This window comes from Ictidomys tridecemlineatus, chromosome 14 (assembly GCF_052094955.1).
Source record: "Ictidomys tridecemlineatus isolate mIctTri1 chromosome 14, mIctTri1.hap1, whole genome shotgun sequence".
NCBI lineage: Eukaryota > Metazoa > Chordata > Mammalia > Rodentia > Sciuridae > Ictidomys > Ictidomys tridecemlineatus.
In genome coordinates this window covers 64,523,052-64,550,896 of record NC_135490.1, presented here as the reverse complement: position 1 = coordinate 64,550,896, position 27,845 = coordinate 64,523,052, and the positions used below count along the sequence as shown (strand labels likewise).

The window sequence follows — 27,845 nt, the reverse complement described above, 5'->3', positions numbered from 1 at the left end:
TACAAAACTGTAAAAATAAAATAAATGGCCCTCATAGAGCTAATATTCAAAAGCTAATAATGAATCCTAATTTTAAGAGTAGTTCAACAAATAAGTTTATATGATATTGTATTTCTGAATTTAAATAATGTGCAAAAAAGTTAAGGAAAGTAAAATCTAAGTACAAAATTCTCTTTCCTTTAAAGGGAAAACTGGATCTTACTGTTTTCTAAGGTGCAGAGTATAAGGTTTTCCATCAATTGAAAGGATATAAGTCACCTAAAATAAATCAAATCAATAAAGATAATTTAGTAAATCAGAAGTACATAAAGTAAAAAAGTATTTTTATCAGTCAATCAAAATGACTGATTCAACAGATTTAAAAATAACATATTTCTTAGTATTTATTATATTAACCAGTCAGAATTTAGTAGCAATAAATTAAGGACATTGTGATTAAAGTGTAGAAATGACTTTTGGAAAACAAAATGGAATAAATTTCAGAAAAATATAAAATTTTAGCATGATTGATATTATAGTAATTGCTTATATCTAGAAATATATGAATTTTAAGTTAAAATAAATGAAACAGGACTGCAGGCTCACATTACACATCAACTACGGTGAACCAATAAAACATGTATACTCAGAAACATTTAGCAACTCTTAAAACAAAAATCTATGAGGAAAGAAGACCTGAGAGACTGTGCAAACAAGAAGCCAGTGAAGAATGGCACAGCTCCAGGGATAAGAGTCCTAAACTACTAGAAATTGAGTAATAGCAATCTTCATCATCCTAAAGCGATGCATTAGTATTCAGGAACAGAAGTAAGGATGGAATTTGACTAACTGGACCATTTCCAAAAATGCAGACAGACATCTTTCCTAGAAATGCTGCAATTTTCAAAAGAAATCTTCAATGTGAAGCTGGAACAGAATCTGTAAACTTGGTAAAAAAAAAAAAAAAAGCTGGACAATGCAGCTTATAACAGGAAACACCTTGGAAATAGGAGCACTTGAACTAAGCTATAAATAACCCATACCTGAAGAAAATCTTATCCCATCACTTCCCTAAAAGTAATATAAGTATCTTTTGTCAGGTTTTCATTACTGCAGCAAACACCTGAGATGATCAGTTTAAGAAAAAGAAAGGTTTATTTTGACTCACAGTTTTAGAGATTTCAGTTTATGGTAGGTTGGCTCATTGCTTTTAGGGTTGTGTCAAGGAAGAACATCATGAGTGAGGTAAAGGATGTTGCTCACCCATGTCAGCCAGGAAGTAAATTGAAAAACAGGAAATAGCCCTTTCCAATATCCCCTCCAAGGACACATACCTAATGACCTAACTTAGGCCCCACCTAGTTAAAGGTTTAAAGGTTCCAACACTTCCTAATAGAGTCAAAGGCTGGGAACCAACAGTTTAACACATGGTAGTTCAGGGGGTATTACAAATCTAACCATTGCAGTAAGCTATCATTGCAGATCTAATGCATAATTCCAAACTGAATGCAAAACACAGAATGTGATGCTGTATTGAGTACAATGGCAAGTATACACACACACACACACACACACACACACACTTAAAAAAAAACAAAGAAAGAGAGAAAAACACACAACTGTTTAAACTCTGAAGAATGTATACACCAAGGAAAAAAAAAGCAAATCTAACAAATTGAAGAAATAACTCCTGAAAAAACAGCAAAATATGATCTTGGTGTAAGTGTAGCTAATGCTATCTAATATTCTTTAAAAAGTAATATTGAGTATTACATTCAAAGAATAGTTAAAAAGTAAGAGTGAGTATTACATTCAAAGAATAGGAGTGATAAGATGTAATACAATTTTATTTCTAGAACTTTCTAACATTTAATGAGTGCTTGTCATATTTATAGTATCATCCCAAGCACTATAGATATTTTTAAAACGTTTTATCCTCAAAATCCCCATAATTTTCACCCTCAGAGATATATATAAGTAACTCTCGTAAGATGACACATTTGACTATTAGGACTTGATAGACCATGTGCTTGACCACTGTATTTCACTGCTAGCTTATGAAGAATACCAGATAGTCTTACTGAGTGAAGAAGAGACAATTATGGAAATGAACCAACTACAGATCAAAAGAACAAAAACAGTGTTTTTAATTTTTAAGTAAAATATTATCCTAAATAATAGACTGGATATATTTTAGGAATAAATTTATAATACTGACTATCAAAGCTAAGAAAGTTTCTGGAAATTAAATACAAAGTTATGTAAAATATAAATGAATTACTCCCAATTAAAAGACATTGGTGGACTAGATAAATTTAAAAAAAAATAAACTATATACTATCTACATGAGATTCATTTTAGATCTAGTGACATTCACAGGCTAAAAATGAAAGTCTGAAAAAAGATATCCCATAAATATGGGAACTTAAAGATAACATGAGTTCTTGAAAACTTCTAAAGATACAGGAGTGTTCACACTTTGACTTTAGGTCAAAAACTGTCACAAGAGACAAAGAAGGACATTATATAACACAAAGAGAACAATTTACCTACATAATAATTATAAGTTTGACAAACAGTACAGCTTCCTAATATCTGAAGAAAACTGACAACTAAGAGATGAATAACAACAGTACAGTAGGTAAAGATATTCTTAACTTTCAGGTATGGATAAACACCCATTAAGATTAATAAGGGAACAGAGATATTGAAGAGCAATATAAACCAATTTAACTTACAGATACATTCAGAGTTCTCCACCTGATAAAAATAGAATACTATCTTTTCAAGAACACATGGAGCCAGGTTTGGTGGAGCACTCTTGAAATCCCAGAGTCTGAGAAGGTTGAGGCAGGAGGAGGAGGAGGGAAAGTTCAAAGCCAGCCTCAGCAACTTAGCAAGGCCCTAAGCAACTTACCAAGACCCTGTCTCAAAATATAAATAAATAAATAAATAAATAAATAGATAAATAAATAAATTAATAAATAAATAGGGCTGGAGATGTGGCTCAGTGGGTAAATTCAATCCCTGAGTTCAATCCCTGTGTGTGTGTGCGCACACACACACACACACACACACACACACACTCTCACACAAAGAACATATGGAACATCCAAGACAGAGTAAAAACAAATAGACCAGAAAACTATCTTTAAAAAATTACAAGAATATTGAAATCATATAACGCAGTTTTTCCCTTCCTTATGGATTGAAGTTAATATCAATCCAGCAGAAAGTAAGAAAATCTATAACTATGAAAATTCAACAAATTATTTTTAATTTTATTTTTAATAGAGTATCGTAATTATACAAAGTAATTGGATTCCTTTTAACAAAATCATATATACAAGGATTTTGATTTCAAGCTCTTTCTTCTTTTCTTCCCTTCCTCATTTTCCTTCTTCAACTCTATTAAACTTCCTGTCTTCTATACATGAAAGTGACATTCTCTTAAACAATTTATTTCTTAAACAACTAATGGATCAGATAAAACAAGCAAGAATTTAGAAAATATCTGCAGATAAATGAAAAGAAAAATACAACATACCAACATGTATAAGACGGAATGAAAGCAGTAATAAAAGGGAAGTTTATAGCAGGGAATGTTTACATTAAAAAACCCAACTTTACAACTCAAGAAAATCCAAAAGAAAATCAAAACAAAAAATTTTAAAAATCAAGAGATATTTTCTATCAATAAAATTGATAAATTCTTTGCTTGAAAGAAAACTACAAAAAAACACCAACTATTAAAATGAAAACAGGAATAAGAAAGGGAACACTACAACCGATACCACAGAAATCAAAAGGATTATAAAAAATATTATGAATAATCATATTTTCAAAAATAGAATAACAAAGGACAAATGGAAAATTGGATAGAAACATTGAAACTATCATGAGTACTTCATAAAAGTTTTTAAAAATGTGAACAGCCCCAAATTTAATAAGAGAATTGAAGACATAATTTTTTAAAAAAATCTCTCCCCCAAAATAAAAAATTCCCAAGACTAGGTGGCTAAATTATAAATTTCCACCAAAAATGTAAAAAGAATTAAACCAAACATCTTCAAATTCTTCCAAACAACAAAAGAAAACACTCCCAACTGAATCTAGGAGGCAGTGACACCAAAACCAAAGAGAGATTCAAAGCAAAAATAAATTGACAATTATTTCTAATGAAAATTGACATAAAAATCCTCAACAAAATTCTAGCAAATCAAATTCAAGAGCACTTTAAAAATATTATAGAATGAATAAGATGAATTTATTCCTGGAAAGTAAGAATAGTTCAACATATGAAAATCAATCAGTGTCATACATCACCCTAACAGAATGAAGGATAAAAACTACAGGATCATCTATCACCATTCACTCCTGCTGCCGTAACAAGACATCTCTGCTTCCAGGATGACACCTTGTTGCTACATTCTCTGGGGATCCCTGCTATATCCCCATATGGAGGAAGGGAGGAAAGGGAATAGAAGGGCTGACTCTCTCAGTCAAGCCCTTTTATAAGAGTACTTACTCCCATTCATGAGGGCAGAATCTAAATAAATCAGTCACAATTACATATCAGGGTTCATATAACACAATATAATACTGTTGCTTTGGGAATTCATTTCAACATGAATTTCAGAAGGAAAAAAAAGTAGTATTCTACCCTGATGCCTCAGAATTCATGTTCTCATACACAAAACCACATTGTTTCCATCCCAATAGCTCCAGTGACTTGTTCTAGAAATAACTCCATGTCTAAAATTCAGAGAATCATGTATCATTTAAGTAAGCTGTGGGCAAGATTCAAAGGTGTGTTTCATTCTGAGACAAACTACCCTCTAATCATGAACTCATGAAATCAGACAAGTGACATGCTTCCAAAATAAAATGGCAGGCCAACTATAAGATGCCAGAGTCTCGGCTTGGCACCAGAATCACGAGCCACCACACACCTTTGTAGGTTCAAAGAGCAATTCTTTATTCACGCTCTCACACCGCCTCCACACAGGTCCAGGGGCAATCGCGTTCTGCTGTCTGCCCGCACAATTCACCTACTCCAAATCCCATTTTAATCTCACGAGAACTCAACGGGAACAAGCAGCAGGAACACCCTAATCCCAGCAATAATCTTCAACCTCCAACTTCCCTAAAACCCATTGTCTTAAACTGGCAATGCCTTAAACTCAAGGAGCCGGTTACTTCCTCAAACCTGATCAGCTCTAAACCTAGATCCGCCTTGGTCCTTGAGCAAGGTCACCTTATTAAAGCATGCATACAATGTCCCATTGAATGTCCTCTAAGCAGCATGGGGTACGCTTGGCAAGGAAATTTCGATGCGTCATTCCTACTTGACAATGGCCCTCAGCAATAAGATAGACAATCAATTCCAAGACAGAGAAAGAGTCAAGGAAAAGGAGTAACATGTCTCAAGGGCAAACATGAAGTCTTAAGGCTTGAAAATAACCTCTGACTCCATGTGCAGCCTTCTGCACATGCTAAGGTAGAGACTGGACACCCAACGCCCTAAATAGTTTGCCCTGGTGGTTTTGCTGGACACAGCTCACCTAGCAGCTTTAGATGGAGAGAATCAGATGCCAGTGGCTCTTACAGGGTGGAATTTCACACTGATGGCTTTGTAGTTCTGAAATCTCAGGAGGTGCTACCATCAGGACTCCACCTGCATTACCCTAATGGGGATCTTGAAGAGATACCATTCCTAAAAGTCAAATCTTTGGGCCCTGAGGCTTTCTAAGGCATTCTTTGAAATCTAGGTGGAAAATGTCATGCTTCCACAACTGTATACTCTACACACCTACAGAGTTAGCCCTATATGAATGTCATCAATACTTAGCATTTGTGCCTTCCAGAGAGCAGCTTGATCCACAAGTCTCCCAGACTAAGAGTGTTGCACCAGAATGTGAGGAAAAAAGACATGAGACATTGCTAACCAGTGAACTCCAGAGTCCCACTGAGTGCCCTGGGTCCCTTCGTCTTTTTGATAAAAGCCAGACTTACTAGGATGAGGTAATATCTCAGTATGACTTCAATTTGAGTTTCCCTAATCAATGATTTTGAACATTTTTTTCATATACTTGTGGGCAATTAGTATGCTTTGTTTTGAGAAAGTCAATTTAGACTGCCCATTTTAAAAGCAAGATATTTGTGTTTTCTTTTCTTCTAGCAATAATGTGCTATGCATTTCAAAAAAGATATAAGAAAGGACTTTGAAGTCAACGTTTTTTAAAGAAATAAAAAAATGTGGAGCTAGAAGCATCTAGCTTAAATATTACACAACGCATATAGGTATTAAAACCTAATATGGTATCCTATTAATATTTAAAATTCTTATGTCTTTATTAGTTAAAAATAACAGAAGAGAAAGAACTGCACAAAACAACGAGAAAACAATTGACAAAATGGCAAAATTAAGTCCCTATCAATAATAACCTTAATTATAAATGAATTAAACTCTGTAACCCAAAGAGAGAGTAGCTGAGTAGGTGAAAAAAACAAGAAACAATTATGTCCTGCCTACACTACATGTACAGCATATCTATATGAGAGGATGGAAAAAGATATTCCACACAGAGAATAACCAAAAAGGGGAAAGGTGGATGTAATTAGAATTTATATCAAAATTTATATCAAAATAATTAGAATTTATATCAAAATATAAATAGAATTTATATCAAAACTGCCATAACAAGGCAAAACCACAGAACAAATCAATAAAACCAAAAATTGATCCTTTCAAAAAATAAATGAGATCTACAAACCACTAGGTAGAATAAGAGAAAAGGAGAAGACTCTAATAATATAAAATAAAAGAATGAAAGTGGAGACATTGCAAAGATGCCTTACAAATAAATGACCATAAAAGATTATTATGAACAACAATAGGCCAACATATAGCATAACTTAGAGGAAACGGATGAATTCCTAGAAAAAATAACCTTCTCAAGATTAAATCAAAAGAAAGAAAAAGCTTGAAGAGAAAAGGAAATCAGGAGAGAAAGAGAAGGAGACAGGATGAAGCACAAGTCAATTACCTTCCAGAAAAGAAAGATCCTAAATTCTCCCATACACTCAAAGAATAATTATTACCAATTCTTCATAAACTCTTCAAAATAACTGAGCAAGAGGTAATACAAGGCCAAAATTATCTTGATAACTAGGCCAAACAAAAATGCCTCAAGGGGAAAATACAAAATAACAATAAAAACAAGACAACAAAAACCTACAGGCCAATATCTCTCATGAACATTGATGTCAAAGTCTTCAATTAAATCTTAGCAAGCCATATTCAATAATACACTAAAATACTATACATCATGATCAAGTGGGATATATTCTTGGCAGAGATGGCTAGTTTAATATACATGAATCTGCCCACATGACACATTACATTAAAGACAGAAAGATAAAAACCATATGATTAATCTCAAATGATGCAGAAAATGTAGCTGACCAATTTCAACTTTCTCTTATTTCTCTTTCTCTCTTTTTTGGGGGGTCCTGGGGGTGGGTAGTAGAGGCACTTTACCTCTGAATTATATCCTCTGACCCTGTTTTTTTTTAACTTTATTTTGAGACAGGGTCTCAAAAAGCTGCTGAGATTGGCCTCAAACTTGTAATCAATCCTCCTGCTTCAAACTGCCAAGTAGCTGGGATCACAGGCAAGTGTCACCAAGCTCAGCTCAATATTTTTCTTGACTTAAAAAAAAATCTTAACAATTTGGTACTGAAGCTTTCCAGAATTTCTTCATCTTGAAAACAAACTTTGCCCATTAAGCAAGAACTCTCCTTTACCATGTCTCTCAATCCCTGAAAACCATCATTCTGCTTTCTGTTTCCATGAATTATATTACTTTAGATACATCATAAAAGTGGATTATGTATACCTACTGACCACATCTAAATTACAACAAAGGTCTGTTTCTTAAATGTTCCCCAAAATTCCCTAACACAAGTCAGAATTTTATTAGTCCCATCTAACATCTTTTTACTGAAACGAACCATGGTTTACTGTAGTAAATATTGTCTCTTGGTGCAATGAGTAATGCACCATCTGTTCAACAACAAATGTGTTCACGATGGTCCTTGGAAAGAAAGATCTGGAAGAAGGAAATAAATTTATCCTGAAAACATCTATTCACTGGTAGGGAGTTGCTTCTTAGAATTATAAATAATGGAATATAGTTTCCACATATATACTTTAGAAAAGCATTACAAGCCTTTGAAGCATTTATATGATTCCTAAAATATACTAAAATTCAAGGTAAAGCTTTGTGGAATAGTTTATACTTGCAAATCACATGTATGTTAAAGAGTTGATATCCAAAATGTATGATAATTGGAGGATACTCAAGATAGCAGAATAGAGGAGGCTAATTCTGTAGTGTGAAACCAGGTAAGCAGTTTCTCAGTAAGGTGGTGGGGGAGAAAAGAAGGGGGAAACTTCACTGAGAACCAATACTGGAAATTCAAAGCAGACTGAGGACTCAGGAGATTGGATATAAATAGATAAGGAAGAAATCCCCCACTCTGCTGCCAGCATTATCAATGCTTGCCAGAGCAGTGCCTTCAAGGGCAAAGTGGAGGAACAGTGGTCTAAAGGGAACTGGTATTTTTAGGAGGCCTTTGGTGGGTCTTGGTATGGAAAGATCAGACAGTCACCCAGTGTGGGGCTGCAGGGGCTGGGCCCTGACAGTTTCTTGATTTTAAAACCTCAGACCAATCCCATTCCAGGAAGTACGAGGAAACCTACATTGACCTAAATCCCCCCTTCAGGAGCTCTGTCTATGAGAACTCCTCTTAAAGAACAGACAGTGACTCCACCCTCAGGGAGGAGCAGACATCACACTCCAGTTCACTCCACCTAGCACAGTGGAAAAGGTGAGCTGAGGATTTTTGAAACTCCAAACTGGCAATTTGATAAGCAACTCAAAAAGAGGAAGGATTTGACAGCCTGTGGCCAATTCTCTCATATAGACTACATTCCTCAGGAAGAAATAAAAAGGAAGACATTTGAGAAGAGACAACAAACACATATTCCTATTAAGAAATTTTGGTCACTGAAGGAAAAAATTTCTTACCTTTTCATAAAGAATTTCTTTTTAGGACGAACCAAGATGGTGGAATAGAGGAGGTACTGTTTCTGACTGCCGTGTGGAATTAAACCAAGAAAGCAGTCAGGCAGCGTCTCCACAAGGTCTCATCTTGATGGAATTCAATGCAACAGGACCCCTATACAGCGGATACCACCTGTATAGAAATCAGAGCCTCTGTGTCCTAGTAAGACTCCGGACTCTGGACCCAAAGCCCGCAGTTCTAGCGCACAGGGCTCTCAAGCTCTGGAGCAGAATCACCTAATCAGCTGTGCTCCACTCCCACGCAGGTCACTGGGCTGCAAGCTAGCCACAGCACAAAGCCATCCCAGCTCCCCCACCTCACCGGACACCCTGGCGCTGGGAGCAGACCCACTCCGTCTTGGAAAACCTCTCTCAACAGTTTTGGTGGGCAAGGCTATCAGCACAGTGACAACCCAGCTCAAAAACTGCTCTCAGCAGAAGGATAGCACAGTGTGAGGAGAGCACCGCCCATCTGCAGGAGCCTGAGGGCAAGAGGTCCAGGAGTTGGGAGCTGAAAAGCAAGAGAGGGGAGGGGTCTAAAACCTGGAGCAAATCAGAGAGACCAGGATTGGGAAGCCTTGGGGGTCTCAAGTCTTCTCACCTGGGTACCTACACCACCCTGAGGACAGAGACTCCAGCTTAAAATAGGCTACTCCACCGACTGGAAGACAAGAGAGGCAGGAAGGAAATGGAATTCTAAGAGTATTTTTTTTTCCTTTTTATTCTTCTTCTTTCTCCTCTACCCTTCTATCCTCTGGCCCTCATAGTCCCAACATACGTGAAACCAATAACTTTACATGAAACAGAACTTTGAGAACTGAGTCACCTGAATAATATAATATAGAAGAATTTCATAAGGCCCCCTCTTTTTTCTTCTTTCTTTCCTTTTTTCTGATTCTCTTTCTTCTTCTTTCACCCTCCAAATTTTACTACTTTAACATCTTGTAATTTTCTAAATAAATATGTATGTTTGTCTTTATGTACTCTATTGTCCTCCCAAGTACTTGTCTACCCTAAATTACCACCTGTCTATTCTCCTGCTACTAACCCTCTTCTTTTTTTTTTTTTTTGTCTTTATAACTTTTATTTATTTATTTTGTGCCAGGGATTAAATACAGGGGCACTTAACCACTGGGCCATATCTCTAGCCTGTTTTTTTATTTAATTTTTTTTCCTTTTTTTTATTGGTTGTTCAAAACATTACAAAGCTCTTGACATATCATATTTCATACATTAGATTCAAGTGGGTTATGAACTCCCATTTTTACCCCAAATACAGATTGCAGAATCACATCAGTTACACATCCACGTTTTTACATAATGCCCTATTAGTAATTGTTGTATTCTGCTACCTTTCCTATCCTCTCCTATCCCCCCCATCTTCTCTCTCTACCCCATCTACTGTAATTCATTTCTCTCCTTGTTTTTTTTCCCATTCCCCTCATAACCTCTTATATGTAATTTTGTATAACAATGAGGGTCTCCTTCTATTTCCATGCAATTTCCCTTTTCTCTCCCTTTCCCTCTGACCTCATGTCTCTGTTTAATGTTAATCTTTTCCTCCTGCTCTTCCTCCCTGCTCTGTTCTTAGTTGCTCTCATTATATCAAAGAAGACATAACCCTCTTCATTAGAGTTCTCCTTCAGGTTTCCTAAGCTATATTTTACCCTCACATATTTCCCCCTTGGCATTTCATCCTATGTCTGACCTTAAGTTCACTGTCCACCACCAGAAACTGTACACCTTCTAGGAAACTACTGATTATATTTTAAATAACCAATGAATCCAACTTTTCTGGACATTGAGACTAACTATAAATGACTTAATAACAATAGTTTTCATAGGTGATATACTGTTAATATTAGGACCTGTTAACATTGTCCTTCCCCACAAAGGAGGGATCATGGAACCATACAAGAGCACTAAAAATCTATAGAGTAAAAACAATAACACACCAGCCCCACAGAGCTGAAAAGAAAGAAACATGAGCAACATGAATAGACAAGGGAAGAAAATACCACAAACAATTGAAGACAACACATCATTAGAAGAATTGACAGCTACAGCAGAAAAAAGGACAGAGAAAGATTTCAGGATTGGTTAAAATGTTTGGGGATATCAAAGAAGACATTAGATAACAAAAACAGGCAGTGAAACATCACTTTGACAATGAGCTATATAAACAAATCCAAGAAGCAAAAGATTACACCAACAGGGAGACAGAGGTTATACAAAAAAAAAAAAAAACAGAAATCCTTGAAATAAAAGAAATAATAAACCAAATTAAAAACTCAAACAAGAGCATCACCAACAAAGTAGACCACTTAGAAGACAGGAAATCAGAAAATGAAGATAAAGTATATCATCTTGAAAAGAACGTAGACAGTGCAGTGAAAATGATAAGAAACCACAAGCAGAACATGCAAGAAATATGGGATAACATAAAAAGACCAAATTTAAGAGTTATCGTGATAGAGGAAGACATAAAGGTCCAAACCAAAGGAATGAGAAATCTGTTCAAAGAAATAATATCAGAAAATTTTTCAGACGAAGAATAAAACAGAAATCCAAATCCAAGAAGCCTACAGGATGCCAAATATGCAAAATCATAACAGATACACACCAAGACACATTATAATCAAAACTCCCAACATACAGAATTAGAAGAGAATTTTAAAAGCCACAAGTGAAAGGAATCAGATTACATATAGGGGTAAACAAATTAGGATAATGGCAGATTTTTCAACACAAACCCTGAAAGCTAGAAGATCCTGGCACAACATATTGTTCTATCACTCTTCCTTTAGCCTTTTTTGTATCTTCTATTTGTCTCCTCTTCTCCTATAATTATCACACCCTACAGCTCTTCTGATCTCTCTCTGTTAGCCTTTAGAAATTGCAAATGCTTTTTGCAAACTTACTGTTTTTTACCATGGACAATAGCTGATTACATTGTTTGCTTATTGTAACAATTAACGTTGAAAATATCATAGCAAGAATATGTGGTTTAATGCTATATATCATTATATTGGTTATTGTTATTTATCTCCCTCTAAACTAAGATGTACTAGAAACCTTCAGGGACACTAAAGTTCACAGAGTAGAAAATCTATTGCCTCAGATCCATACTGTTAGATGGACAGACAAACATCAAGAAGAAGCAAGAGGAAAAACCATCTCAAACAAACCAAAATACCTCAATAACAATACAGAGACTCCATAGTAGAAGAAATAGGAGAGAAGGAATTTGTACAGTTTATAGTTAAACTGATCTATAAGGTAAAAGACAATGTAAAGAGTAAAATCAGAGATAAAACATAGGAAGTAATACAGGAAGTGAAAGATTATTTAAATAAAGAGATAGAGATACTGAAAAAATCAAACAAATATTTGAAATGAAGAAATCAATAAACCAAATTAAAAATTCAATGAAAAGCATCACCAAATACTGTACCATTTGGCAGACAGAGTTTCAGACAACAAAGAAAATATATATAATCTTAAACATAAAGGTAAACATGGAGAAAATATGAGGGACCATGAATAGAACTTCCAAGAAATATGGGATAAGGTGAAAAGAACAAGTTTAAGATGGATTGGGATAGATAAAGGCTCAGAAATACAAACCAAAGAAATGCATGAACTTTTCAAAGAAATAATATAGAAAAGCTTCCCATACCTTAAAAATAAAATGGAAAATCAAATACAAGAGGCTTATAGGATTCCAAATATATAAAACTAAAACAGACCAACACCAATTCACATTATTATGAAAATGCCTAACATAGTGAAAAAGGGTAGAATTTTAAATGCTGCTAGTGAAAAATGCCTGGTCACATTTAGAGGTAGACCAATCTGTATTTCAGCTGATTTCTCAACTCAGATCCTAAAAGCTAGGAGGTCCTGAAACAATATATACCAAGCTCTAATAGAAAATGGATGTCAACCAAGAATACTAGGATCAGCAAAACTAATCTTCAGATTTGATGATAAAATAAAAACTTTCCATGTTAAACAAAAGTTAAAAGAATTCACAATTATAAAGCCTGCACTACAAAATATACTCAATATATTTCATAAAGAAGAAATAAAAATAAAATTTAAAATCATCAAAGAGAGGAACTATACTAGAATAGTCAATCAAAAATAATCTAATACAAATTAAAAACCAGAAACAAATCAAAATGCCAGGAAATAAAAATCATACTCAAAAATAACATTGAGTATAAATAGCCTAAACTCATCAACCCAAAGATATAGACAAGTATATTGGATTGAAAGTCAAGACCCAAAAATATGCTATCTCCAAGAGAGTCACCTCAAAGGTAAAGATATCCACAGACTGCAGATAAAAGAATGGGGAAAAACACATCATTCACATGGATCTCATAAACAAGGAGGAGTTTTTATCCTCATATCTATCCTGATATCAAATAAAGTGGACTTCAAGCCAAAGATGATCAGAAGAGACAAACAAGGGCTTTTTTATTGCTTAAGGAAATTATACAACAACAATAAATAATAGTCATAAATATTTATACCCCAAACAATGCAGCATCTACATACATCAGACAAATTCTCAATTTCAAGAATCAAATAGACCACAACACAATAATATTGGGTGATTTTAACATGCCTCTCTCATTTCTGGATAGATCTTCCTAACAAAAACTAACTAAAGAAGCTACAGAATTAAAAAATACAATTAGTACTTTAAACTTAACAGACATGTGTAGACTATTTTATCCATCAATTACTGAATACACTTTCTTTTCAGCAGTACACTGAACATTTTCTAAAATAGACCATATCTTAGGCCACAAAGCAACTCTTAGCAAGTACAAAAAAAATAAGAGATAAAACCTTGCATTCTATCAGATCATAATGGGATGAATCAATGATAAAACACTAGAGACTAAATAATATGCTACTGAATAATCAATGAATAGAAGAAGAAATCCAGACTGAACTAAAAAAAATTCTTAGAGACATATGAGAATAACAACACAACATACCAACATCCCTGAAACACTATTAAAGCAGTTCTTGCACAGTAGGCCCAGGTCGATCCTGCCACCAGCAGTACTGCCTCTTCATACTAGCAGACTACCGTGGGAACTCAGACTGGCCCAGATCTGCCCATACCAACATACATGGGACCCAGGCCCAGGGTAGGTCTGAGTATTCCCACCCCCACCTGGGATCCCAAGCCTAACCCACTTCTATCTTGGGACAATGCAGACACTGCCATAGCCTTTCCCACGCAGTATCCCCTACATTTTTGACAACAGACAGGGACTAGAAGTAGCTGCTTCTCAGAGTAGGAATCCCCAAAGAGTATAAGGCCCACCCTTTTAGCCTCATCTCTGTAAAACATGGCATCCATCTTGGGGCACCTCCACTATTATCTTGAGTTACTCTGCTATTGCCGCCACCACTTTTAGTTGCAGTAGCATACATTGAGGGACACCAGAAGGGTCTGGAAGCCCAACATCAAGGTGAGGGACAGACAATATACACAGGTACTACAAGAATATAGGGCAGAAACTGTAATATCTCAGATCCACACTGCAAGAAAGTAAGACACACAGACAACATGAAAAAACAAAGGAGGAAAGTGCCCCAAACAAACCAAGATACTATAATAAGAGAACCTATGGACAGTGCAGTTGATGAAATATCAGAGAAGGAGTTCAGAACGTTAATAATTAAAATGATATGTGAATTAAAGGATGACTTTAATGAGCAAATACAGGCAAAAATTGATCACTCCAACAAAGAGATAAGAGAGCAAATACAGGTATCAAAAGATTACTTCGAGAAAGAGATAGATTCTGAAAAAAAAAACCCAGAAATCCTTTACATGAAGAAAACAGTAACCCATCCCCTGCAAAAAAAAAAAAAAAAAACACAACTGAATAGAATCATTACCAACAGACAAGATCACTTGGAAGACACAACATCAACATAAGATAATGAAGACACAGTTTCAAACCAAAGAAATGCACAATCTTGTCAAAGGAATAATATTAGAAAACTTCCCAAACATAAAGAATGATTTGGAAAACCAAATACAAGAGGCTAACAGGACACCAAGTGTACAAAATTACAACAGATTTACACCAAGGCACATTAAAATGGAAAACGTAATTAGAGGAGAAACCAAGTCAGATTAACTACCAAAAATAAACAAAACTAGCTGGGTATACAAATCTTATCTAAATAATAAACCTGAATGTTAATGGCCTAAACTTACTAATCAAAAGACATAGGCTAGCATATTGGATAAAAAAAAAGACCCAACAATATGCTGCTTTCCACAGATTCATCTCATAGGAAAAGACATCCACAGACTGCAGGTAAAAATTAAGAAAAATCATACCACTCACATGGGCTGCGGAAGCAAGCAGGGGTTTCCATCCTCACATCAAATAAAGTATACTTCAAGCTAAAGTTAATCAAAATGATAATGACAGACACAACATACTGCTGAAGAGAACTATACACCAAATAATTCAGCATCTACCTTCATCAAACAAATGATTCTCAAGTTCAAGAGTCAAAAACATCACAGCACAATAATTTTGGGTGACTTTAACACACCTATTTCACCACTGGATAGATCTTCCAAACAAAATCTGAACAAAGAAACTACAGAATTCAAGAATACAATCAATAACTTAGACTTAGCTGACATATGGAAAAATATTTCATCCTTAAACAAGTGAATACACTTTCTTCTCAGGAGCATATGGATTCTTCTCTAAAATAGGCCATATATTATGTCACAAAGCAACTCTTAGCAAATATAAAAAAGTAGAGATACTACCCTGAAGTTTATCAGATAATAATGGAATGAAATTATAAATAATTGATAAAATAAGAAATAAAAGATACTCCAACACTTGGAGACTAAATAATATGCCACTGAATGAAGAATGAATTGCAGAATACATCAAAGAGTAGATTTAAAAAAATTTAGAGGTGAATTAGAACACAGATACAATGTATAAAAATCTCTGAGACACTATAAAGACAGTTCTAAGAGGAAAGTTCATTGCATGGAGTTCATTCTTTAAAATAAGAAAAAGTCAACAAATAAATGACTTAGCATTACTTCACAAAGCCCTAGAAAAAGAAGAGCAAATCTACATCAAAAGCAATAGAAGACAGGAGCTAATTAAAATCAGAACTGAAATCAATGAAATTGAACAAAAGAAACAATTGAAAAATTGACAAAACAAAAAGTTGGTTCTTTGAAAAAATAAATAAAATTGATAGACTCTTAGCCATGCTAACCAAGAGTAGAGAGAAAACTCAAATTTCTTACATATGTGATGAAAAAGTCAATATCACAACAGACACTACAGAAATACAGAAGGTAATTAGAAATTATTTTGAAAACTTATACTCCAATAAAATAGAAAATATAAAAGGCATAAACAAATTTCTAGAGTCATATGATTTGCGAAAATTGAATCAGGATGATATACACAATTTACACAGATCAAGTTCAAATGATGATATAGAAGACACCATCAGAAGCCTACCAACCAAGAAAAGCCCACGACTGGATGGATACACAGCTGAGTTCTACAAGGTCTTTGAATAAGAATTAATACCAATACTCTTCAATTTATTTCAGAAAATAGAAAAAGAGGGAGCAGTTCCAAACTCATATTATCAGGCCAATATCACTTTGTTTCCAAAACCAGGAAAAGACACATCAAAAAAAGAAAACTGCAGACCAATATCTCTAATGAATACAGATGCAAAAATTCTCAATAAAATTCTGGCCAAACCAATGGAAAAATAGATCAAAAAAGATCATGCACAATGATCAAGTGGGATTGCCCCAAGGATGCAATGTTGTTTTAAACATATGGATTTAAACATATGTTTTAAACATATGGATTGTTTTAAACATATGCAATGTTGTTTTAAACATTGTTGTTTTAAACAATGTTGTTTTAAACATATGGATAAACATATACATTTATTGTTTAAATTACATTTAAACAATAAATGTAATTCATCACATCAATAGCCTTTAAAGATAAGAACCATATAATCATTTCAGAAGATACAGAAAAAAAAACTTTTGACAAAATATAGCACCCCTTTATGTTAAAAACACTAGAAAAACTAGAGATAACAGGAGCATATCTCAATATTGTAAAAGCTATCTAAGCTAAGCCCCAGGCCAATATCATCCTAAATGGAGAAAACTTGAAAGCATTCCCTCTAAAAGCTGGAACAAGACAGGGATGCCCTCTTTCACCACTTCTATTTAACACAGTTCTTTAAAGACTGGTGAGAGCAATTAGACAGATGAAAGAAATACAGATAGGTAAAGAAGAACTAAAACTAGCACTATTTGTCAAGAATATGGTTATATACCTAGAAGACCCCAAAAAATTCCACATGAAAACTTCTGGAACTAGTAAATGAATTCAGCAAAATAGCAGAATATAAAATCAACACCCGTAAATCAAAGGCATTTCTGTATACCAGTGAAAACTACTCTGAGAGGGAAGTGAGGAAAACTATCCCATTCTCAATAGCCTCAAAAAATAAAATAAAATAAAATACTTGGGAATTAACTTAACAAAAGAGGTGAAAGATCTATATAATAAAAATTATAGAACCCTAAAGAAAGAAATCAAAGAAGACCTTAGAAGATGAAAGGATCTACCTTGCTCTTGGATAGGCAGAATTAATTTTGTCAAAATGACCATACTACCAAAAGCACTATACATATTTAATATTATTCCTCATAGAAATAGAAAGAGAAGTCATGAAATTCATCTGGAAAAATAAGAGACCCAGAATAGCTAAAGAAATCCTTAGCAAGAAGAGTGAAGCAGGTGGCATCACAATCCCAGATCTTAAACTATACTCAGAGCAATAGTAACAAAAACAGAATGGTATTTGTGCCAAAATAGACTAGTAGACCAATGGTACAGAATAGACATCACAGAGACTAACCCACATAATTACAGTGATCTTATATTTGACAAAGGCATCAAAAATGTTCATTGGAGAAAAGATGGCCTCTTCAACAAATGGTGCTGGGAAAATTGGAAACACATAAGCAACAAAATGAAATTAAACCCCTATCTCTCACCATGCACTAAACTCAACTCAAAGTGGATCAAGGACCTAGGAATTAAACCAGAGACCCTGTATCTATTAGAATAAAAAGTAGGCCAAAATCTCCATCATGTCAAATTAGGCCTCAACTTCTTTAACTTATTAACTCCTATAGCAGAAGAATTAATATCAACAATCAATAAATGGGTGGATTCAAACTATAAAGCTTCTTCTCAGCAATAAAAAACAAAAAAACCGAATCAGTGAGGTTAATAGAGGGCCTACTAATTGGGAACAAATTCTTACCATACACACATCTAATAGGGCACTAATCTCGAGAATATATAAAGGAGTCAAAAATCTTAACACCCAGAGCACAAATAATCCAATCAATAAATGGGCCAAGGAACTGAACAGATACTTCTTAGAAGATATACAATCGGTCAACAAATACATGAAACAATGTTCAAATCTCTAGCAATTAGAGAAATGCAACTCAAAAATACTCTAAGATTTCATCTTACTCCAGTCAGATTGGAAGCTGCCACAGTCCAGCTGGAGCAAAATAAGGGGTGGTGGGGAGAGGAGGAACTTGTGTAGATTGATACAGCAGGAGTGGGAGCCATTTATTGTAGGACAACAGAGGTATTTATACATTCCACACAGCTTATCTAATTAACATAAACTAGATACAGCAGTCAACCAATGAGAAATCTCCATACTTAATGGCTAGCTGGCCTGACTTCACAAACCACTCCCTCTGGTATTTAGCCAGGTGCCATCCAGACTTGATTACAGACTTTAACATTAACCACTCCCTCTTGCAAAATGCCAGGCGCCATCCAGACCTGTTTACAGACTCTAACATTTCCCCTTTTTGTTTAATTTAAATAATGACCATAGTGGTTTTTACACAAACACCATAAACAATCTGCTACAAGCAGAAGGGGAAGATACAAAATGCCACAATACCAAGCCAATTGATGGCTCCATGCAAGAAGCCCTCGGAAAAATTATACCAGCAATGACTGCTGTATCTAGTTTATGTTAATTAGATAAGCTGTGTGGAATGTATAAATACCTCTGTTGTCCTACAATAAATGGCTCCCACTCCTGCTGTATCAATCTACACAAGTTCCTCATCACCCCCGGGTTATTTTGCTGCAGCTGGACTGCAGCAGAAGCTTTTATGCATACAAACAACAATAAATGTTGGTGAGGATATGGAGAAAAAGGCACATTCATACATTGCTGATAAGACTCGCAATTGGTGCAGTTAATATATAATGAAATATGGAGAATCCCTGGAAAACTGGAAATGAACCCACCATTTGACCCAGCTATCCCACTTCTCAGTCTATACCCAAAAGACTTAAAAACACCATACTACAGGGACACTGCCACATCAATGTTTATTGAAGCACAGTTCACAATAGCTAAACTATGGAACAACCTAGATGACCTTTAGTAGATGAATGGATAGAGAAAACCTGGTCTATATACACAATAGAATATTATTCAGCATTATAAGAGAATAAATCATGGCATTTGCAGGTAAAAGGATGGAGCTGGAGAATATAATGCTTGTGAAATTAGCCAATCCCCCAAAACCAAATGTCAAATGATTTCTCTGAGGATGCTGATCCATAATACACTGCTGGGGTGGTGGGATGGGAGTATTAAATGAACTCTAGATAGGGCCAAGAAAAAAAGGGACAGGGGGGAAGGAAGGAGGCACGGGGTAGGAAAGTTGGTGGAATGTGATGGTCATCATTACCCTAAGTACACGTATGATGACACAAAAGATGTGACTCTACTTTGTGTACAACCACAGATATGAAAAATTGTGTTCTATTTGTGTAATACAAATTGTAATGCATCCTGTTGTCATATATAACAAATTAAAATTAAAAATTTTTATAAACCAGTTCTTTTTTGGGGGTCCAGGGGGACTGGTGATGGAACTCAGGAGCACTCAACCACTAAGCCACATCCCCAGGCCTTTTTTGTATTTTATTTAGAGACAGGGCCTCACTGAGTTGCTTAGTGTCTCACCATTGCTGAGGCTGGCTCTGAACTTGTGATCCTCCTATCTCAACCTCCTGAGCCACAGGGACTATAGGTGTGTGCCACAAGAAAGTGCACAGAATTGTACTCATTCATTTAAAAAATACCAAGTCACCAAATATTCTAACATTGCATCTTCAGGCCCTAGAGAAAGAACAAATCAACACCAAAGCAGCATAAAACAGAAAACAATTAAATTCAGAGCCAAAGTCAATGAAATTGAAACACACACACACACAAAAAAAAAAACAAAAACAAATAAACAAATAAAAAAACACCACACTCAAAAAACAACAAATCAAAAACAAAACAAAACAAAAAACACACCACACTCAAAAAACAACAAACTAACAATTTGGTTCTTTGAAAAAATAAAACTGATGAACTCCTAGCCAAGCTAAGCAAATTAAAGAGGAAAAAAAAACTTTAAAGTACTAAAATTTGTGATGAAAAAGGAATATAACCATGAACACTACTGAAATACAGAGGAAACTCAGAAACTATTTTGAAAATTTGTACTCCAATGAAATAGAAGATCTTGAAGACATAGACAAATTTATAAAGAAATATGTCCTACCCAAATTGACCAAGGAGGAAATATAAAATTTCAACAGATCTATTTCAAGCAATAAAATGAAAGACACCATAGAAAGCATACCAACAAAGAAAAACACAGGAACCAATGGATTCTCAGCCAAGTTCTTTCTGACTCTCAAAGAAGAAATAACCCAATCCTACTCAAACTATTCCATGAAATAGAAAAGAAGGGAACCCTTCCAAATTTATTCTATGAAGCTAGTATCAACCTGATACCAAAATCAGACAAAGACACATCAAGGAAAGAAAACTTCAGACTAATATCCCTAATGAACATAGATGCAACAATTTTAATACTCATAAATCACATACAGAAACATATTGAAACTATAGTACAACATGATCAAGTAGGGTTCATCCCAGGAATGCAAGTTTGGTTCAATATATGGAAATCAATAAATGTAATTCATCAAACCAATAGTCTTAAAGACAAGAAACAAATGATTATCTTAATGGATGCAGAGAATGCATTTGATAAAATACAGCATTCATTCATTTTCAAAACAGTAGAAAAACTGGGGTAGTGGGAACATGACTCAATATTTTAAAAGTTATATATGCTAAACCCAAGGTCTACAACATTTTAAATGGAGAAAACCTGAAAGCATTTCCTCTAAAAACTGGAACAAGACAGGGATTCCTTCTTTCACCACTTCTATTTAACAGTCCTTAAAACTCTATCCAGAGCAATCACACTAAAGAAAGAAATTAAAGGATTCAAATGTGAAAAGAATAGCTCAAACTACCTTTGTTCACTCACAACATGATTCTACATACAGAAGACCCATGGTCTACCAGAAACCTCCTTGAACTCAAATGAATTCCTCAAAGTAGCAAGATATAAAATTAACACCCATAAATTAATTATGTTTCTATATACCATTGATGAATCAACTGAAAGAGCAATTAAGAAAATGATCCCATTCACAATAGCCTCAAAAAAAAAAAACAACTTGGGAGTTAAAAGAGGGGAAAGACCTCTACAATGAAAACTACAGTGTGCTAAAGAAAGAAATTGAAGAAGATCAAAGAAGATGGAAAGAATTCCCATGTTCTTGGATAGGCAGAATTAGTATTGTCTAAATGACCATACTACCAAAAGTACAATAGAGATTTAAGGTGAATATCATCAAAAGTCCAATGACATTCTTCATAGAAATAAAAGAAGCAGTCATGGAATTCATTTGGAAAAATAAGAGGCCAGAATAGCTAATACAATCCTCAGCAAGAAAAGTGAATCAGGAGGCATGTCCATTTCAGACCTTAAATTATATTACAGAGGTATAAACAAAAAAGGCATGGTATTAGCACCAAAACACATATGAAGACCAATGGAACAGAATGGAAGGTACAGAGTCAAACCCACATATATATACAGTTATCTCATACTAGATGAGGAAACTATAAACATACATTGGAGAAAAAATAGCCCCTTCAACAAATTGTGCAGAGAAAACTGAAAACCCATATGTAGCAGAATAAAACTGAACCCCTATCTGCACAAAACTCAACTCAACATGGATCATGAATCAAGAACATTTCTTCTAGCACCTACTAGAAGAAAATATAGGCCCAAAACTATTATGTTATCTTAGGAACTGACTTCCTCAACAAGACTCCTAAAGTTCATGAAGTAAAAGCAGGACAGGATCAAACTAAAAAGCTTCTTTATAGTAAAAGAAACAATCAAGAACATGAAGACAGAACCTATAGATTGGGAGAAAACCTTTGCCACCTGTACCTCAGATAGAGGGTTAATCTCCAGTACCTATAAAGAACACAAAAACTTTACAGTGGTACCCCCTTTCTCCAAAGAAAATCTTAACTGGGCTTCTCCGAAATCTTCACCATGGCTAATTTTAGGACTGTCAACAAAAGAGTCTCTACAAAAGAGCTCAATGTAGATAAACTTCCTATCTTCATGTTGCCCTATTTTATTTGGCCACTAGCATGGCAGAAATCAGCACTCCAGGTGCTAGACACCCCCTTCCAAGTTTTTTACAAACATTTATCCAGTATAGTAGTTTCTAGAAATATGTAAATAAGGCCTCTGGCCTTGAGCTGGGCTTCACAGAGATGTCTACATTCCTAACAGAAGTTACCAACTGGGCTCCATGGTGACAGCTGGTAGGGAGGAGGAAAGAAAGGGGAGAAGCTGCTCTCCCCTTCTCAGGTGTTGTCCTTGAAGGGTTACATTTCCCAGAACAACGAAAGAAAAAACTGCTTTCATGTGAACTTCTGAAGACTGTGAACTTTTGAGCCCCTCCCCTTACATGCTGGGTAAAAAATTCTGAAACTACTTGAACTTGGGTTGGGGTTCAGGGCATTGATTGATTAGTGCGAAAGCTGTTCCCTCTGAACCTGGCTGAAGCCAAATAAAACTGTTTCCTGCTATCTTTGGTGCATTGCCTCCTCCGTCCCTACAACAACTTAACACCAAAAAAAAAAACAAACAACCCTATCAATAAATGGGCAAAGGAACTGAACAGGCAGTTCACAGAACAAACATGAATGGTCAACAAATATATTTAAAAATGTTCAACATCTATACCAATTAGATAAACACAAATTAAAACCACACTGAGATCCCATCTTACCCCAGTCAGAATGACAAGTGTAAAGAATAAAGGAACAATAAATGTTGTTAAAGAGGTGGGGAAAAGGTACATATTATACATTGCTGGTGGGATTACAAATTGGTTCAACCACTCTGGAAAGCAATATGAAGATTCTGCAAAACACTGGAATGGAACCACCATTTGATCCACTCATCCCACTCTTTGTTATATATCTGAAGGATTTAAAATCAGCCTAGCACCATGATGCAGCAACATAGATGTTTACAGCAGCTCAATTCACAGTATCTAAGCTATGTAACCAGCCTATATGCCCTTCAACAGAGGCATGGGTGAAGACAGTGTGGTATATATACACATGTACACAGTCGAATATTACTCAGTTTTAAAAAGAATGACTTTATGACATTTACTGGTAAATGGATGCATCTGGAAGTAAGACAATACCCCCCCCAAAAAAGGCCAAATGTTCTCTCTGATATGTGCATGCTAACCTACAACAAGTCAGGGTAGGGAGGAGAAGAATATAAGTTCATTAGATTAGACAATGGGTAATGAAGGAAAGGTAGAGTTCTGTGTAAAAAAATAATACAAATGATCATCAATAAGAAAATTTGTATTATCATAGAAATGCAGTCTCAAAGGTACAGTAAAACATAACTCAAATCAGTTAGAATGGTTACTATCAAAATTTAAAAATACAAAAGTAACAAATTTTGTGAGGATGTAAAGAAACTGGAATTCTCATAATAAAGAATAAAGAATGGGGCAATCACTATGAAAAACAATATTTAGGTACCTCAAAATATTAAAAATAGAACTACTGTGTTAATTTTCTGTTGCTGTAACCAAAATATCTGACAAGGATAACTTAGAAGACAAAAAGGTTTATTTGGGGGTCATGGTTTCAGATGTGTCAGTCCATCCTAGGCCAACTCCATCACTCTGGGCTTGAGTGAGGCAGAACATCATAGCAGAAGAGTGTGGTGGAGAAAACGGCTCATACCATGGTAGCCAGGAAAGGGGAGTGGGAGGAGGCCATGGACAGGCCATGTTCCCATGGACCTACTTTTTTCAGCCAGACCCTACCTGCCTTCAAATTATTAGTCCATCAAATTAATTAATTTATTAATGAAGTCATAGAACTCATAATCTAATCATTTCAGCTCTGAACATTCCTTAACTTATTTCCTTTCACAAAGGGTTTTCAGGGGACGCCTCATATCTGAACCATAACGACTACTATACAATACATCAATGCAACTTATGGCTATTTATGTGGAAAACCTGAAAAGGACCTTGAAGATCTTATCTGCCATCCCTTGGACATTTCAACATTATTCACAACAGTCAAGATACGAAATCAAACCCAATATGTATGGACAGATAAACAAAGAAAAAAATACTATCATCATATAATAAAATATCATTTGTCCTTAATGAAGAAGGAAATCCTAATATGTATACAACATAGATGAACCTGGATGACACTATTTTCACTATGTTAAGTGAAATAAGCAGACACAGAATTATAAAGACTCCCCAAGATTCCACTTATATGAGTTACCTAGGATTGTCAAACTCAGACAAATGGGGAGCCGAATGGTTGACAGGGTGTACTTTGAGAGGGAAATAGAGAATTCTTGCTCAATGATTATAAAGTTAGAGTTATGCAAAATGAAACGGTTCTAGAGAGATGCTGTACAACATAAGAGTTGTCTATAGTAAACTATACTGCACATAAACACTTGTTAATAGGGTATAGCTCATATTCTTACCACACACAAAGAGGTACACAAGGAAAGTTTGGGAGGTGATAAATGCTAACAATTAAACATTAAATAACATTTAAATAACAATTAATTAATTGCTATAATTGTATCACAGATGTATGTATCTGTTCAAACTCATTGAAATGTTTACCTTTGACATATGTATTTTTATATCAATTATACTTCAATTAAGCTTAAAAACATAAAATGTACCCTATCACAGTAAAAATGGCTTCAATAGTTCTGAATAAAATACATCAAAAATATGGACAAGTATTGAAATCTTCAGATCTTGTACTAGGAAAATTATTCCATGTCCTGAATAGCTGTTATATACTTATTAATAGGAAGAAATCAGAAGTTTAAAATGGTAATGCAGTGACTCTGTACAAGAGCAATAAGAAAAAAATGGAGACAATAACATGTAATATATTTTTCAGCAGAAATTAAAGATTAGACTGTAAGTCTTGATACTTGTAGCTTTGATATCTTCAACTTTTTCTAGTTTTCTTTTAACAAAACAACTATATATATATATATATAATATATATATCACACATATATCATAAATATACCTCCACATATGTATTTTTACATCACCTACTTTGGAAGCAATTATGAGCATTAATGAAATTAATATAAGAAAGTATTTTATAACTTCTCTAAAGGAGAAGTAATTCTATTGTGATTCTCAAATGTAACTTCTTATATATTTTACTTATTTTTATTATAATTATTTATTAGTAGGTGATAATCATAATAAGTTCCAATACTGATTGCCAAAATAGTTAATGGAATTTTAATTGTTTTTCTTACATTTTCAGAGGGTTAATGTATATTGGCCCCACAATTCTAACCACATAGAAATCTAAACTCTATAGTGTTTGTAGTGACTTCCAGTTTGTAATATAAAACATTTTAACTATTTTTATTTGTTTGTTGTTGTTGTTGTTGTTCTTATTCTTGTTGTTTGCTTGTTTTTATAGAAGGAAACCTTTTTTTTTCCAATTTCTTTTACCAGAGAGTACTTAACTTTAAAATGTTAAACATAAAACAAATATTTTTGATCACTCACCTTCCGCTCTGAAACTTCACTCTCATTTGAGCTTATCTTTTGTGGCACTGTGAGATGCAGGAATATTCCTTCAGAATCTGCAATAAGAACATGCTTTTTTGTTGTATTTTATTTTTTTCCTCTCATCAGAAATGGTCTCAGTCAAGTAAGTGTTCTTAACCAGAGCATACCCTGAGGTCTAAAACTGCTAATTTTATGTGCCCACGCTTTTCATGCTGAGCTTGCAATGGATTTGCAAGGACACTTTGGAAGTGGCTCAGACACAATTAGATACTGCAGTGCTACAGGATCTTTGTATTCCTTCTCAGAATCACGTTGAAAGTAGTTTCCTTCAGGACTCTGAGGATTAAACTGAGGGCAGTGCACATTCAACCTGCACCTTCCATCACAAGGTGAGCTGACCCTGGAAGAGTAGCAGGTGTCTGCTGCTGAGTTAGGGCTAAGGTGCTGGGTTCGCAGGGCCTGGTCGGGGGTGGGGTGGGGTAATATGGAGAAAAGCACCAGCAGGGAATCTACACAGTGGTGTGGACAGGTATCAGAGCTACTACGGGAAAATTTTCCCCAGGAGGAGCCAGGCATTTCTCTGAAGGAAAGGAGAAGGAACAGGGCAGCTGGCATGGTATGGCTTACCCCGGCTGGCCTGCAGCATTCCAAGCTCAGCAAAGAGTGCAAAGAGAAGGAACATGGCTGGTCAGAGCAGGGGCGCACAGCCGCGGAAGAAGACCGTTGGGCAGACACAAGTCTCGCGGGAAAGCCCCGGGCCCTGGCTCGCTGCATCTTGGGAGGACAGTTTGCTGTGAGGGCCTTTGCGGGTGAGGACTGTGGTTCCTGGGAGGTTCCCTGGCTTCCATAGGGAAGGGAAAGGAAACAAAATGCACATTTGTGAGCAACTCAGTTGTTGTAAATGAATTTAAATTGTTTAAATTCCTCAGTAGGGATAAAGGGGGAAAGAAGCATGATTCTCTTTTTTTGGTCATTTCCTTTCACCATACCAGTTTTCTCATAGGTGGTATTTACTGTGGAGGAGGAAGAGCAAGCTGGAAATGTCAATTACTATTACTAGCCATTTTCTACATGCTGTTGACTTAATAACTTATTATCTTGACAAATAAGGAATATATATGTATATATTTACATATATCTAGATCAAATTTACCAAAAACATCAGTAATAAAAGTAAATTCAATTATGTTACTAAATACAACAAAAAAATCAATTGCATATACATGTATTAACGTTGAACAAATGGAAACCAAAACAGAAAGTACAGCATCATTTACAATTGCTCTAAAGAAAATGAATAGAAAACAAAATTTCCAAATGTGTAGAGTATCTCATAAAAACTACAACATTCTGAAGTAGAAAACCAAAGAAGATCCAAATAAATGGCTAGATATGTTTTCTTCGCAAATTGGAAGATTCATTAATAGTAGAAGTATAAGCTCTTCCAAAATAGATGTACATATTTAATATTGTTATATAAAAATTACAGGAAAATATTTTATAAACATAAATAAGCTCATTCTTAAGTATGTATGAAAAAGCAAGAGTCTAA

The 27,845-nt window shown here is 34.9% G+C and overlaps 1 protein-coding gene across 1 annotated transcript in view; it reads right to left on the bottom strand.

Moving 5' to 3' along the window:
• LOC101971294 (disintegrin and metalloproteinase domain-containing protein 18) overlaps positions 1 to 26,975 on the bottom strand; it is a 142,841-nt gene extending 115,866 nt beyond the window's left edge. The window contains exons 1-3 of the mRNA XM_078031361.1: positions 26,921 to 26,975; positions 26,291 to 26,367; positions 203 to 258 (exon numbers count right to left, since the gene is read on the bottom strand). Coding sequence (XP_077887487.1) covers positions 203 to 258; positions 26,291 to 26,367; positions 26,921 to 26,975 — 188 coding nt within the window. The remainder of the gene's footprint in view (positions 1 to 202; positions 259 to 26,290; positions 26,368 to 26,920) is intronic.
• Positions 26,976 to 27,845: the final 870 nt, after the last annotated feature.